At 43.6% G+C, this 13,644-nt stretch overlaps 1 protein-coding gene across 1 annotated transcript in view; it reads right to left on the bottom strand.

The window, feature by feature from the left end:
* Positions 1-13,644, bottom strand: part of LOC103176935 (glypican-6-like) — a 198,965-nt gene that overhangs the window by 109,595 nt on the left and 75,726 nt on the right. The window contains exon 3 of the mRNA XM_042334103.1: positions 4,342-4,507. Coding sequence (XP_042190037.1) covers positions 4,342-4,507 — 166 coding nt within the window. The remainder of the gene's footprint in view (positions 1-4,341; positions 4,508-13,644) is intronic.

Raw genomic sequence — 13,644 nt, forward strand, 5'->3', positions numbered from 1 at the left:
GAGGCGAGCGAGGGTGGGAGTGATGTGGTCGTGAAGCCTGGTGCGGGACAGTACACGAGCTGCAGAGTTCTGAATGACCTGTAGCTTGTGGAGGGAGGTGCCGGGAAGGCCGGCGAAGGGAGAGTTCCCATAGTCCAGACTTGAGGTGATAAAGGCGTGGACCAGAGTTTCCGCAGCGTGAGGGGTGAGGTAGTGCCGTAGTCTGGCGATGTTCCGGAGGTGATGGAAGGCGGTGCCAGTTGTGGCGCGGATATGAGGTAGAAAGGACAGCTCAGGGTCGAACAGTAAATATTCTGAAGCACTTTTGACATGTTCTTCCAACATGAAAAGCACTTTTACTCAATTCAGGGATTATTGAGAAAGGAAAAAATATACAAATCAGCTAAACAGTAATTTTACATCCCAAATATTGGTGGGGGGGGGGGGGGGAGTGGGAGAAGAGAAAGAGTGTGGTGATCATTTAATGTTTAATTTATATATTTATGTATTGAAATTCTGCGGCATATTTTATTTGTTGCTTTCCTTTCCAATATTTATTTTCCTGTGCTCGCTCTGAGGGTAATAGGACGCATAAATAAATATAATTACCAAAGGTAATTTCCCAGATAATACACTACTGAAACCCACAGTACAATAAAGTGAAAGAAGTACCCCAGATTTTTGACAAAATTATTTGATGTAAGTCAACCAGTAAATTAATAATTAATGCTGGGCTAACTTGATTGCAGTCTCTTCCTGAATGCTCTGGATTGAATATTTTTTATTCCTGTTCCACTCTTGGCTATTGCAAATCATTGGGCATTATTTGTTCAAAAGAACAGAACTAGTGCATCAATAGCTTTGCTTCAATCCTTTGTGAGGTGGCAGAGCAGAATACACACATTTAAAATGTTTCTTTTCCTTCGCAAGTCTTTTCCTTCTAAAGTCACAAATGTCATCCTCTCCATCTGTGACCAGGGCTCCCTCTGCCTATCCTCATCCTCACCTACAAGGCCATTCACGTCCTTGCTCCCTCCTACCTCTCTGACCTACTATCCCCCTACTTAGCTGCCAGTACCCTCCGTTCCTCTGGCTCCGGTCTGTTCCACATCCCCCGCCCCAACCGCCCTACCATCGGTGGCCGGGCCTTCAGCCTCTCAACCCCTAGGCTCTGGAACTCCATTCCCCAGTGCCTTCGCCGCTTCCTCCCATTCCTCCTTCAAGGCCGGTCTCAAGACCTTTCTCTTCGACCGTGCCTTCAGCTTCCCACTCGACTCTCTAACCCCTCCTCGCTCCCTCCCTTCCCTCCCCTCACCCTGACCATTTTCCCCCTGCTCGGGTCCCGACCCAACTATCCAGCGCCTTGGGACGTCCTCCCGACGTGAAAGGCGCTCTATAAATGAAATCTTGTTGTTGTTGTTGTCTCCTTGTGCTCCTGGACCTCTCTGCCGCATTCGACACAGTTGATCACGCCATCCTCCTCCACCGCCTTTCCTCCATCATCCAACTCAGTGGGACCGGACTCGCCTGGTTCAAGTCCTACCTCACAAACCGCCAGCAGTATATCTGCACAAACGGCTTCTCCTCCCGCTCTCACCTGGTCACCTGCGGGGTACCCCAAGGATCAATCCTTGGCCCCCTCCTCTTTCTGATCTATATGCTCCCTCTTGGGGATGTGATCCGCAGACATGGGGTACACTTCCACATGTATGCAGACGACACCCAACTCTATTTTCCCACCTCTCTTTGCGACCCCCAGTCCCCCGATGTTCTGTCAGCCTGCCTGTCAGACCTCAGGGGCTGGATGAGTGCAAATTACCTTCAGCTGAACGTTGACAAGACGGAAGCCATACTCTTTGGCTCTCATTAATGTCTAAAATCTCACGGCTCTCACCTTCTTCACCTACCCGACCTCCTAAAACTCTCCGAACCTGTACGAAACCTAGGCGTCAGGTCTGACCCCCATTTATCCTTCCTCCCCCACATCCGGTCCCTCACCAGCACCGCTTTCTTCCACCTCTGACACATCGCCCGTCTCCGCCAATACCTCTCCCCAAAAGCCGCTGAAACCCTGGTCCATGCCTTTGTCATCTCTCGGATGGACTACTCTAACGCCCTCCTCGCCGGTCTCCCATTCACTACCATCCATAAAATCCAAATTATTCAAAACTCTGCCACTAGCATCCTTACCCCCATGAAACTCCACTCCCCGATCACCCCAGTCCTTGCCAGACTGCACTGGCTGCCTATCCCAGAGAGGATCAACTTCAAGATCCCCACCCTCAAGTCCCTGCACTCCTCTGCACCCCACTACCTCTCTGACCGCCTCTCTTCAAAACAGTATCCGTTGCCTTCGTTCCTCCGGGTCTGGCCTCCCCCGAGTCCTCCGCTCTACCCTCGGCGGCCATGCCTTCAGCCACTATGCCCCGAGGCTCTGGAACTGCCTTCCTCACTGCTTTCGTTTCGCTCCCTCCCTTCCTATTTTCAGGTCTTTGCTGAAGTCCTTTCTTTTCGACCGCGCTTTTGGTCACCTTCCTCCCCCTCCCCCGGCTCGGTCCCGGGATCCGTTACTGTGAAGCACTCTGAGATGCTATCCGGTGTGGAGGGCGCTATATAAATCAAAGTTGTTGTTGTTTATTGTTCGCATTTGGAGAATTAATTACATCATCTCTGGTGGGGTTTGACTGGGTGGGAGGAGGTCATTCTTAAAAGAATAAACAAACGGCCAGGAAATTCTGCATGCTGTCATCCTTCCTTTGAATTTTCCACCATCTTTAGCAAAGAAGACAAATTTAAGACCAAAAAATGCAGAATTTGCTCTCTTTTAATTCTGTAAAACAATACATTTGATATGTTTTTAGAGGAACTCGAGTTAAGGTTCTTAAGTTAAAGAGCAGAAATTAGATTTTTCTCCAAAGAGGAAATTGGATTACTCTGAATCCTCCTACATTTCAAGCTTTTTTTTGACAGTATGATGGGAGTACCTATTCCTTCATGAAGTGTCCAGCAAAAATTGCATAAGAAATTGTGAAACTGCTAAGTGTAGATTATGTTAGGGGTTTAATGCATATTTTAGGGGATGCGGAAGCAGGATGAGTGTGGTTCAGTCGCAGAGGCTGACAATAACACCACTATTAACCTCATCAAATTTGGGTACTTATTGGCTTTCTGCTCAATGCCTACAGATTGGAGTCATGGAAACTCTGCTTTGTCCTATGCATGCTTATTTGATTGTGGAACCTCCAACACAACCATAATAATTTGCAGTACCTATTTAATTAATTTACATTTTACAGCACCAGTCACATTGGAAAATATTTATACAATACTGTTCACATTGGGAAGATGTTTCCACACAGCAGAATGGGAACTCAAGGTGAATAGGAGCCTAAGCTGGATGGATGGTAGGGGAAAAAATGAGGGGCTGAGGAGGTGGGGGAGAAGAGCAAAATGTTCAAAAGCATAGCTGAAAATACTGGTCTCAAGGCATGGATTGATGTGCAAAGGAGGGTGCACGGTGGAGGGAGTTCCAAAGAGTGGGGCACCAATGGTGGGCTGGTTCAGACAAGGGATCTGAAGCAGGCGAATGATTGCTGAGCAAAATAATGCTAATAGAAGCCCAGAGCGACACATTAATGTTAGCTGCTTTCACTCTCTAACCATTTTGCTGTCTCCACTAACTTCATTTCATGACTGATCCATTTCCTTGTGGGCACCAGCCTTGTACTAGTCACTCCAATAGCTTTCCAGTATTATAGGATATTTATATGTACAGTAGTGCTTTGAAACACTGGCACTTTTGTAACACATGCAAGCCTGAAAATGCACAGTCAGAGTTTTGGAGGAATCAGTCCAGTTGGCAGTTTAAACATACTCTCCTGGAGATTTGGGTGTCACCGACATACATGTGGAAGTTGACCCCATGTCTGTGGATGATATCACCAAGAAGGAGCATGTAAATAAGGAAATGAAAAGGGCCAAGAATGGAGCCTTGGGGTACCCTGCAGATTACCAGGTGAGGGTGGGAGGAAAAATCATTTTTAGAGACAAAGTGATGGCAGTTATTAAGTAGGACTTGAATCATGTAAGTATGGTTACACTGAGGTGAGTGACATAATCAACATTGTTAAACACAGTGGAGAGGTCCGGAGGACAAAGGAGCCCTGATCACAAAGAGAGAAGACAGACATCATTTGTGACTTTGATGAGCTCCGTCTCTGAGTGTAGGCAGTGCGAAATCTGGAATGGAGGGGCTTGAGTAGGGAAGAACAAAGTTGATTTGCAACAATGCATTCCAGAACTTTGAAGTCCCAACAATTTATTTTTCACGATTCTTCTAAATACTAAATTGTTCTTTCTTACCAATAAAAAGATTCCACTCTGTGTCCAGATCAGCCTGATTGGCCAGGCAGCCCTTCATTACATTGAGACAGTAGTTGTTGCAGGGCTTCACAGTGGGCAGGCCGCGGCAGTAGGGACAATACATCATCTTCATCAGTGCACGAATGCACCCCAGTGTTGGAGGGACCTATTGAATTAAATAGAAGAAAGTTAATTCCCCTGCTATCGACTGATTTCGTGTTAGGAGAAAGGCTGCGTGAAGTGATGCTGAAAAGTCAGCTGACAGCAAAGAGACACTCTCCTGCTGATCTCCAGCAAGGCTGATCAATTCACACCAATTAACTACATTTTATGAAGGACATTTTGCTTGCAGGTCCATGCATTAAATTGGTTTCGATTATGGACAGTATTTCACTACAGACCAGCAGTAAAATAATAATGGCTTTGAATTTCACAGAAGACAGTATGCCACTTTCCTTTTTCAACCCACACAATAAGCTTGAGATTTAAAAGAGAAAAGTGAGCATTACTCATATACATTCAACGCACTCCCTCCTTCCTTGTGACTGGTCCATTGAAAGAAAAGCAAAAGGGGAATACAATGGAAATCTTTCAAAATATTCAAATAAAATGAGAAAAGCACACAGGGTAATGCAAATGACATTGGAAATAGAACACACAATTTGTTGCAGGTTTCTTGAAATCTTTATTTTCCACTATCACTATTTATTCCTCTTCCTCTTACTTGCATTTGACATGATTCAGATCTCTGCTGGAGTTAGCAATAAGTTCACTGTCTTGGCAACAAGTATCATAACAGGAATACAGCAATGAAAGAAAAGTGAAGTGAATGATGGTTGCTGAGGGTCGATTAAATTTCCTTTGCCTAGAGATGATATTTCAGCATTCACAGACACACATGTACAGCCTCAATCTATTCTTTTTCAAACAGGAACCTAAACAACAGGTTAGAAATGGATATTGAAGGCAGGAAAGTAATTTACAAGATCTGCAAACATACATTGATAGAATCACAGGAGATCCTCGAGACAATCTGATTGCACTTTAAGAAAGTTTAGTCTTTAAAGTAAAGTCTCTCACTCATGTGAAAGTCAACCAATTGAACATTGTAATAAGAGTACTACGGTAAAACATTTCACAGTAAACTTTCAAATCAACTATAAAGCTTTCAGTCCGCTTAGGAGAGAGTTTTAAAGCTTTGTTTCTTATTCAAGCTGGCTGCAAAACAGTTCGACTTGGGAATAATACCACCTGACAGAGAAAGTCACACAACACCAATGTAGAACAACAACGATAACAACAACAAAATTACATTTGTCTAGCGCCTTTCACATTTGGGAGGATGTCCCAAAATGCTGGACAGTCAGTGTTTCGGACCCGAGCTCGGGTTCCTGATCGGGGAGGGTGGAGGGAAGGGGGGGAAGGAGGATGGACAAAGGCACAGTCAAAAAGGAAGGTCTTGAGATGGTTCTTGAAGGAGACGAGGTGGAGGGACCATGGGATGGAGATCCAGAGGATGGGGACAGAGTGGCTTAAGGCCGGCCTGCCAATGGTGGGGCGGGCGAGGAGGAGGATGTGAAGCAGGCCGGAGCCCGTTAAGTGGAGGGAGCGGGCAGGTTGATAGGGGGTTAGGAGGTCACAGTGCTAGGCGGGAGCAAAGCCATAGAGGGCTTTGAAGGTGAGGACCAGGATCTTGAACTGCAGTCTCTATATAATAAGAAACCAGTGGAGTCGGGTGAGGATGTGGTTGATAGGGTCACGGAACCTGATGCGGGAGAGGACAGGGACTGCAAAGTTCTGGATGATCTGCAGCCTATGGAGGGAAGAGTTGGGGAGGCCGATAAGCAGTGAGTTTGCATAGTCAAGCCTGGATGTTATGAATGCGTGAATGAAGGTTTCGGCAGCCTGCAGTGTGAGACCATGGCAGAGCCGGGCGATGTTGCTGAGGTGGGGGAAGGCAGATCGGGATATGGCATGGATGAGGGGTGGAAAGGATAGTTGAGGGTCAAACGAGACGTCAAGGTTCCGGACTGGCTCAGTAAGGTGGAGTGTATATCCTTGGATGGTGATGCTGTCAGCGCCTGAGATGTGGAGGCACTGATGGGAGCCAATCAGGAGGTCCTCAGTCTTGTTGACGATCAATTGAAGCAACATAGCTCTCATCAAGGACTTCATTTCTGACAGACATTCTGTCAGCACATCATTGGTCCTGGAGCCGAGGGTGGAGGCAGAGAGGTAGAGTTGGGTGTCATCCACATACATGTGGAAGTTGACCCTGTGGCTAATGTCACCAAGAGATATAGATATTGAAAAGGAGGGGACCAAGGGCAGAGCCCCGAGGAACACCACACAAGACTGTGTGAGGGCTAGAGGAGAAACCGTTTGTGGAAATGAAGTGGAGACAGTGTGAGAGGTACGCTCTGAACCATGCAACAAGGCCAGAACCATGAAGCTTGAGGTGAGAGGAGAGGCGGTGGAGGAGGATAGAGTGGTCAACAGTATTGAAGCCAGCAGAGAGGTCAAGGAGGATGAGAAGGCGGAGGGAGCCCTGGTCACCGATGAACAGATTGTCATTTGTCACTTTGACCAAAGCTATTTCTGTGCTGTTGGCAGCATGGAAACCCGATTTGTGAAGGGAGTGGTGGCAGAGGAAGGAGGGAAGCTGGGAAGCAACAACTCGTTCCAGGACTTTGGGAAAGAAAGGGTGGTTGGAGATTGGGTGGTAGTTTGAGAGCAGGGATAAGTCCAGGGAGGGATTTTTTAAGGATAGGAGTGATGATGGACGGAATCTGAGCATGATTCATACATCTTTTACACATCATCTAATTACCAGATGCTACAGGTAACCTTACCCATGGATACCCAACTGTGGTTCCACTTTAATACAAATCAAATGTTTCAGGTTCCAGGGGCGGGTCAATAGTATTTAATAGACCTAATTCTGAATAAATTGGCAGAAAGTGGATGGGTCCCATTCATCCATTCAGGGAGAGAAGGCAATCCAACCCAAAGGCAATACTTGAAAAAAACCTGAAACCTGTGGAACTATAATAGGAATGCTATCAAAATAATGGTACAGTCACTGCACTTTGGATGTCCTCCCCTCCCACATGAAAGGCATTATACCAAATGTAAGGATTATTATTATTATTTATTACATGGTGTTTCCCTCCCCAATATTTGTATTATTTTATCCTTTTAATGGAATCTATATCACACCTCACAATTTTTGTCGAGGACAGACTGCCCTCTGCCAACCCTATTCCTGGAGAATGACAGCTTCTTTATAGATATGGCTGCATTCCAACAGGTCGTTTCCAAAGTAGGAACAGTCTTCACTATCCATGGGCAAGGTCATCTGTAGCATCTGTTAATTAGACGATGTGTAAAAGATGTATGAATCATGCTCAAATTCACAACATTCAGTCAAAAAAGATTTAGTCATTGAAAAGGGATTTGATTTCAGCCAAACCCTTTGAGGCCTTTCACTTTTACATCAAAAGTAAAGACAAGTAGTATAGCAGATTATAAACGTTTTATAAAATAAATGCAAGGTTGTGAAGACCTGCTGTACAATACTCAGTTATCAATGTCCTAATACTAGAGGTTATGCAGATCTATCAAAGTAAATATAGCCTAGAATTTGAAAGAAGAAACCTCAGTTCAGAAAGAGTTAAAGAACCATCTGACCTAACCCAGAGCTCCACTGGGTGCTGGCATGTTTCATGGCACCCAAATACTGGGAGTGATAACAACATCTGCCAACAAGTGCCCCCCAACACCTCTCTCTTTCACCTTCGTGAAATCAGGAGGCTTCAAGCTAACAATGTGACCAGTTGAAGGAACTCAGCTGGGTCTGAGCTGTTCCATCTGCCCTTATGCTCTGAAATTGTCCTAATATGACTATTGGAAATAGAAGCTGTAGAGTACAAGAACCTAGCGGTAGCCTTACAGTCACATGTTTTCGATTTCTCACTTGATACCTGGTTGAGGAAGAAACGTTGCAATTTGATCAGGGCACACCAGAGAGAGTCTAACACACATATGATTCTAATTTGTTATATTTCTTAACAGGATTCTTTAATAGGAATTAAAGTCACCCAAATGAAGATTTCTTTTCTTAACTGAAAGCATGTCTCATCAACCCATGGGAATTCCATTCCTATTTCCAGTTGGCTATAATTCTAACAGGAGAATTAATGAATTCTGTTAAGAAAAACTGTATTACAAATTAGATCCCATTGACACATGTAACATGTTGGAAAGGCACTGAAAGTACCTAGACTTCACTGTCTTCACTCAGCAGCGCCTAATTAGAAGCATCATTGAAATCAGAGATTTGAGTGGTCTGGGAAGGCTTGTAGCCTTTTGAAGATGATGCAGAGACATAGAGGAGGCAAGCGGAGCCTCAGAGTAGATCATCAAGTACATGTGTGCAAGAGTAGAATATAGTGAGAATTAGAAGCAAAGAGATAGCAGAAAAGAGCATTAGGAGTGTCAAAACCTTGTCTACTTTCTCCCTTAGTGATTCAGATGCTACCTTATCATAAAACCTTGGGTTCAGGCATTTCAGCCCTGAAGTAGAGATCCATTTGTACTCAATTATAGTAAGAAAAAGTGTCCACTCTTTATTAAATTGACTGCTATACATAGATTAGTTAAAATGTCAAGCTAGTATTCAGATAAGTTAAAGCTGAGCCCAGCTGCACGTTATAATTTCTGCCACAATCTAAGAGTTTTATACTAAAGGCATCCCTGGAATGCTTACTTTCAGTATTTGCAGCTGGATCTATTTTTTTTTCCCCCAATGGATTTATATATCAGATTATTTAAAAAATAAATAAAAGATAGCGTGGCGCTATATTAAATATATGTTGTGATACACTAATGGTATGCAAACCAGCATAATTATTATTATCAAAATGCAGAATACTGCAGATGCTGGAAATCTGAAACAAAAACAGAAGTTGCTGGGAACACTCAGCAGGTCAAGCAGCATCTATGGAGAAAGGAAAGTGAGTCAACGTTTGGGTCCACGACCCTTCATCAGAACTGGGGCATTAATATTATTATAATTTAGGAGTCAATGTAATGTGAGAAAGAAATAAGTTAGGAAACTGAAAATGTTTTGCCCATCTTCCTCTCTGGGATATTATTCCATTTGTACTGATAACTTGGATAAATGGTCATTCTTGTTTGTTAGACAAAAGCTGCCAATGCTAGTTAGCAAGCTACTGTATATTTGACCTTGGGGAGGGAAAGGAAGCATCACAGGCATCCCTGGTTTTAGGTAATAATCGTCCTTACATTAATAGTAATCCTTGCATTGCTAATAGTGCATTCTCACATTGAGTTGTCTCAAAGCACTTCATAGGATATATTATAAAGTGGAGTGACTATGTTTTTGTGGGTATACGTAGCAGCGAATTTGCACACAGCAATGTCCCACAAACAGCCATGAAGTGAATGATCAATTATATTTGGGGGAATGTTGGCCAGGACACTGGGAGAAACACCCTTCTCCGAGCCACACATTTTGTCCTTGGCCGCCTATGGATCGTGTGACTTCACACTGAATTGAAGTTATGCTGCTAATCCAAAATAAAACAAGTGTTCAGCTTTTTGAATAATATTCCAAAAACAATCTACTAGAATTGCCTCCCAAAAATGGAGGTAACTGTTCCTTTAAGAGTGAGGTCTATGATTGGTGCGTTGATCTCTAAGTGGAACTGAACCATACAGTGGATTAATACACTGCTCTTTCACCTCTGTGGCCTAAGTTTGAATCCACTGCAGACTGATGGATGAACGTCTCCTCTGTTTGTTGGTAACAAGGCTCCTGTGTGAATTCAATTTTGACGGTATCGCACAGAGGCAAAGCAAAGATGGCTGATGTCTGAAATGGAAAATGTCAAGCTGGCCAAGAAAGAGATGCTCTTTTGATAATGGACAGAACGTGCTGCATCTGACCTGGGAATGTTTAATGCTGGCATTGGATTCCCCCCAAAAAATTGTCTTCCATTTCTCAGTATGAACATCCCCAATCCTGATTGCACCCAAAGTCAGCAAAATAAAAAAAAGGGAACTTCACATACTTCCACTAAGTACCTTCTTTGGGTGCAGTGACAAAACACTTATACCATCTCAGCTTCCCACATCCATCTCTGGAGCTGCCTACACTGTCCTGTATTTCCCATCAAAATAACCCATCTCAACTCAAATGAGAGACTGCGTTTCATATGTTGCCACTATGAAAGTAGTTTTCAAGGCATCACTGATAATAAAGTAGGCAGCAGCTTTGCTGTACGAATAAATAGAAGGTTACCAGTTTGAGTCAGTGAGGTCAGCAAGGCTGCTGTATTAAAGTAAAGCATTTTTTATCTGAAAGGGTGCTGTCTGATAGTTAAGTAAGAGCACTTTGCGCTAATTATCGTTGATTAACTAAGCACTTGGCACTAAAAATTATATTCCTGATTTTTTTCTAAATGTGTCAGATAAATAGGGTGTTTTCCTCATTGGGAGGTTGAAATTCAACCTTTTCTTCTTTGGCTGACAGCAGACTTGAACTAATGTCTGCACACAACATTTATTTATTACCATTCAGCATCTCCGGAAGAAAGTTTACATCATTTCCTTCTGTTTGCTGATAAATGAAAGACTGAGAATGACATACACCATTTAATACACTGAAATTCGGGTTCACTTATACAGGTTAATATATCACTGGAGATAGCATTTTGTTGTCTGAATCACAGACTTGCATTGCAAACAAATTCCATGGGATTATTCAGCAGGTGCTATTTGGCGGCTAGGCTGAAGAGCATCAGTGCTGGGACTAAGACATACCCTTGCCCAAGCTATAGCTACAGTTTTTGGTTGGGATCAATGAGAAAACACGAGGTGGCAGTTTTCAGTGGAAGGGAATAAGCAGAGAAACATCAGCTACTTTCTCTCATAGCCCTAAAAACTGATGTCGGACGCATGCTGTCAATCTCTTCATGTCCTTTCTTCGACGCTTGTGGCTTGTGTAGAACGATAGAGGCCCGGGTCTTAAAATTGTCCATTCACAAAAATGTCCAAGCTTTGTGATAAAGAACTATATTTCTTTACCACCTCAGGCCATACTGCGGTGCGCAATTGGCTGCCGCATTTCACCCACAAATATACAGTCAATTCACTTTACAGTATATTCTGTGAAGCACTTTGAGACGTCTAGAAGACATGAAAAGCGCTATATCGAATGCAAGAATTATTATTATTATATACAGATACCAGGGGAAGCTTCCAGACCAGCAGTAAATCTATCATATTAGACCTGTGTGCACCCATACACTACCGGATCTTTTGTATTTGCAAACTGATTGATAGATTAAAAATAACTTTCATAATTTTAGTGATAGAAGACTAACTGTGAGAAAAATGTACAAGAAATCCTTAATTTAAGCACTAAACTGAGAACAATAAACACTTCTTGAGGAGTTAAGTTACCCTCTGGGGGTTTAAGACTTTGCGTTGAGCAGTTCCAATTCAAGAAAAACGCTTGACGGCTCTTCTTTGCTTTTTCAATTACAGATTTTACGTTTTCAAAGAAAGTCCAACTAATCTCTTTAACAAAGAATATTGAGTTCTCCCACACAATGACTTGTTGGCCAAGGTGCATTTACGAACAGACATCAGACATATTCCATCAATTATTTCTCTGCTCTCTCAGAATTTACTACATTGAATTTAGAAGGTTTTCCTCCTTGTCGCAGGAGATATTTTAAGTCTTGTCCCCAAGCAGTCAGAAGTAAAATTGTGCAATGGCAGCCACAACATAGTGTTAGTGCCCTTAACCCGCGAGTCTGCTGTGCCCAGGAAAAACAATGCCCTGCCTATCAGTTGTGATCGTTTGATCCAGAAACAGAAGGTTTTCTCATATGTAACCTCACACCTCTGCTATTTGGATCAAAGATTATAATGGCCTAAAGATATAATGGTCTACAGCAATTCCCGAGGTTTATACACTAAATGAGATTCCAGGACCCCTTTAATCCAATTCCCATTTTACTCAGCTGGAACTCAAAGGAATTTGCATGTGTACAGACCACGTATCTGGCCTGCTCCACGTCCCCCAACCCACCCACCCCACCATTGGCGGGAGAACCTTCAGCCACTCTGCCCGCAACCTCTGGAATTCCATCCCCCAATCACTCCGCCTCGTCCCCTCCTTAGCCTCCTTCAAGTCCTGCCTCAAGACCCTCCTCTTCGACCATGCCATCGGCCACCCCGCTTCCCCCGCCTCCCTTCTCCCGCCCTGACCCCAGCTCGGGTCTGAAATGCTGTACATTGTCCAGCACCTTGGGAAGTCCTCCTGACGTGAAAGGCGCTATACAAATGTAATCTTGTTGTTGTATCTAGAGATGGAAATGACAGAAGTCACCTTTTCTTGAGATGACTTTTAACCCTTTAGAATCTGTGACTCGTCATCCAAGACCTTGAATTTTCTCCTTGTGTCCTAAAGTTACAGAATTAAACTGAGGTACAAGTTACCCTCAATAGCTATTTTTTATACCTTCACCTAGCCATGGCCATTCCAATTCTGTAATTGGAGGTAAAAAGCGTGAACAGGTTGTTCAACCAAGGGAAAGGGGAGGAGGAAAGAAATCCAACCTACCCTAATATTTTTACATGTGTATTTTCCAACAGAGGTCATTGAATGGCAATGAAGAATAAGATCTTCATCCACTCACTACCTCAGTGGCGCTGAGCTCAATTGATGCTCCACATGAAAATGAGCTAACATAGCATGGGCTAATAGATTAAACTGATTGAAAAAAGTGCTTGAACGTGGAAAATGCTGACTAAACATCACAAACCCTGGAAAGAACACATTGGGGCGAGCTGAGCTGAGCTGTTCTGATGTAGGAACCCCGTGTAAGTCACACTAACGCATGAGATTGCCTTGTGGCAAAGTTGTGCCAGATTCTATGGGCACGCACAGCCCTCAGCTCCCGCCCAGAGACAGCGTCCCCATGGATGCATTTTCACCATATATTCAGTTTGTGCTTCTTAAAGCCAAAATTATATCTTTTGGTCGAACTATAGCAGGTCAACATTATTCGTTGGCGAGTTCATTTTATATGAACAAACGAATAGTTTATCGCTTAGAAAAATGGAGGAAAATAAAATGTCCTTTAATATTTGACACAAATAGCAGCAACAACACCCATGTGCTCTTCCGCGCTTCCCCTGTTGGGGAAGTACAGTTCAGTTCTTTCAAAAGAAACACTAGCACTGAGTTTGAACCGATTAATTAAGTTA

Source organism: Callorhinchus milii, unplaced genomic scaffold (genome assembly GCF_018977255.1).
Source record: "Callorhinchus milii isolate IMCB2004 unplaced genomic scaffold, IMCB_Cmil_1.0 Scaffold4, whole genome shotgun sequence".
In the NCBI taxonomy this organism is placed as follows: domain Eukaryota; kingdom Metazoa; phylum Chordata; class Chondrichthyes; order Chimaeriformes; family Callorhinchidae; genus Callorhinchus; species Callorhinchus milii.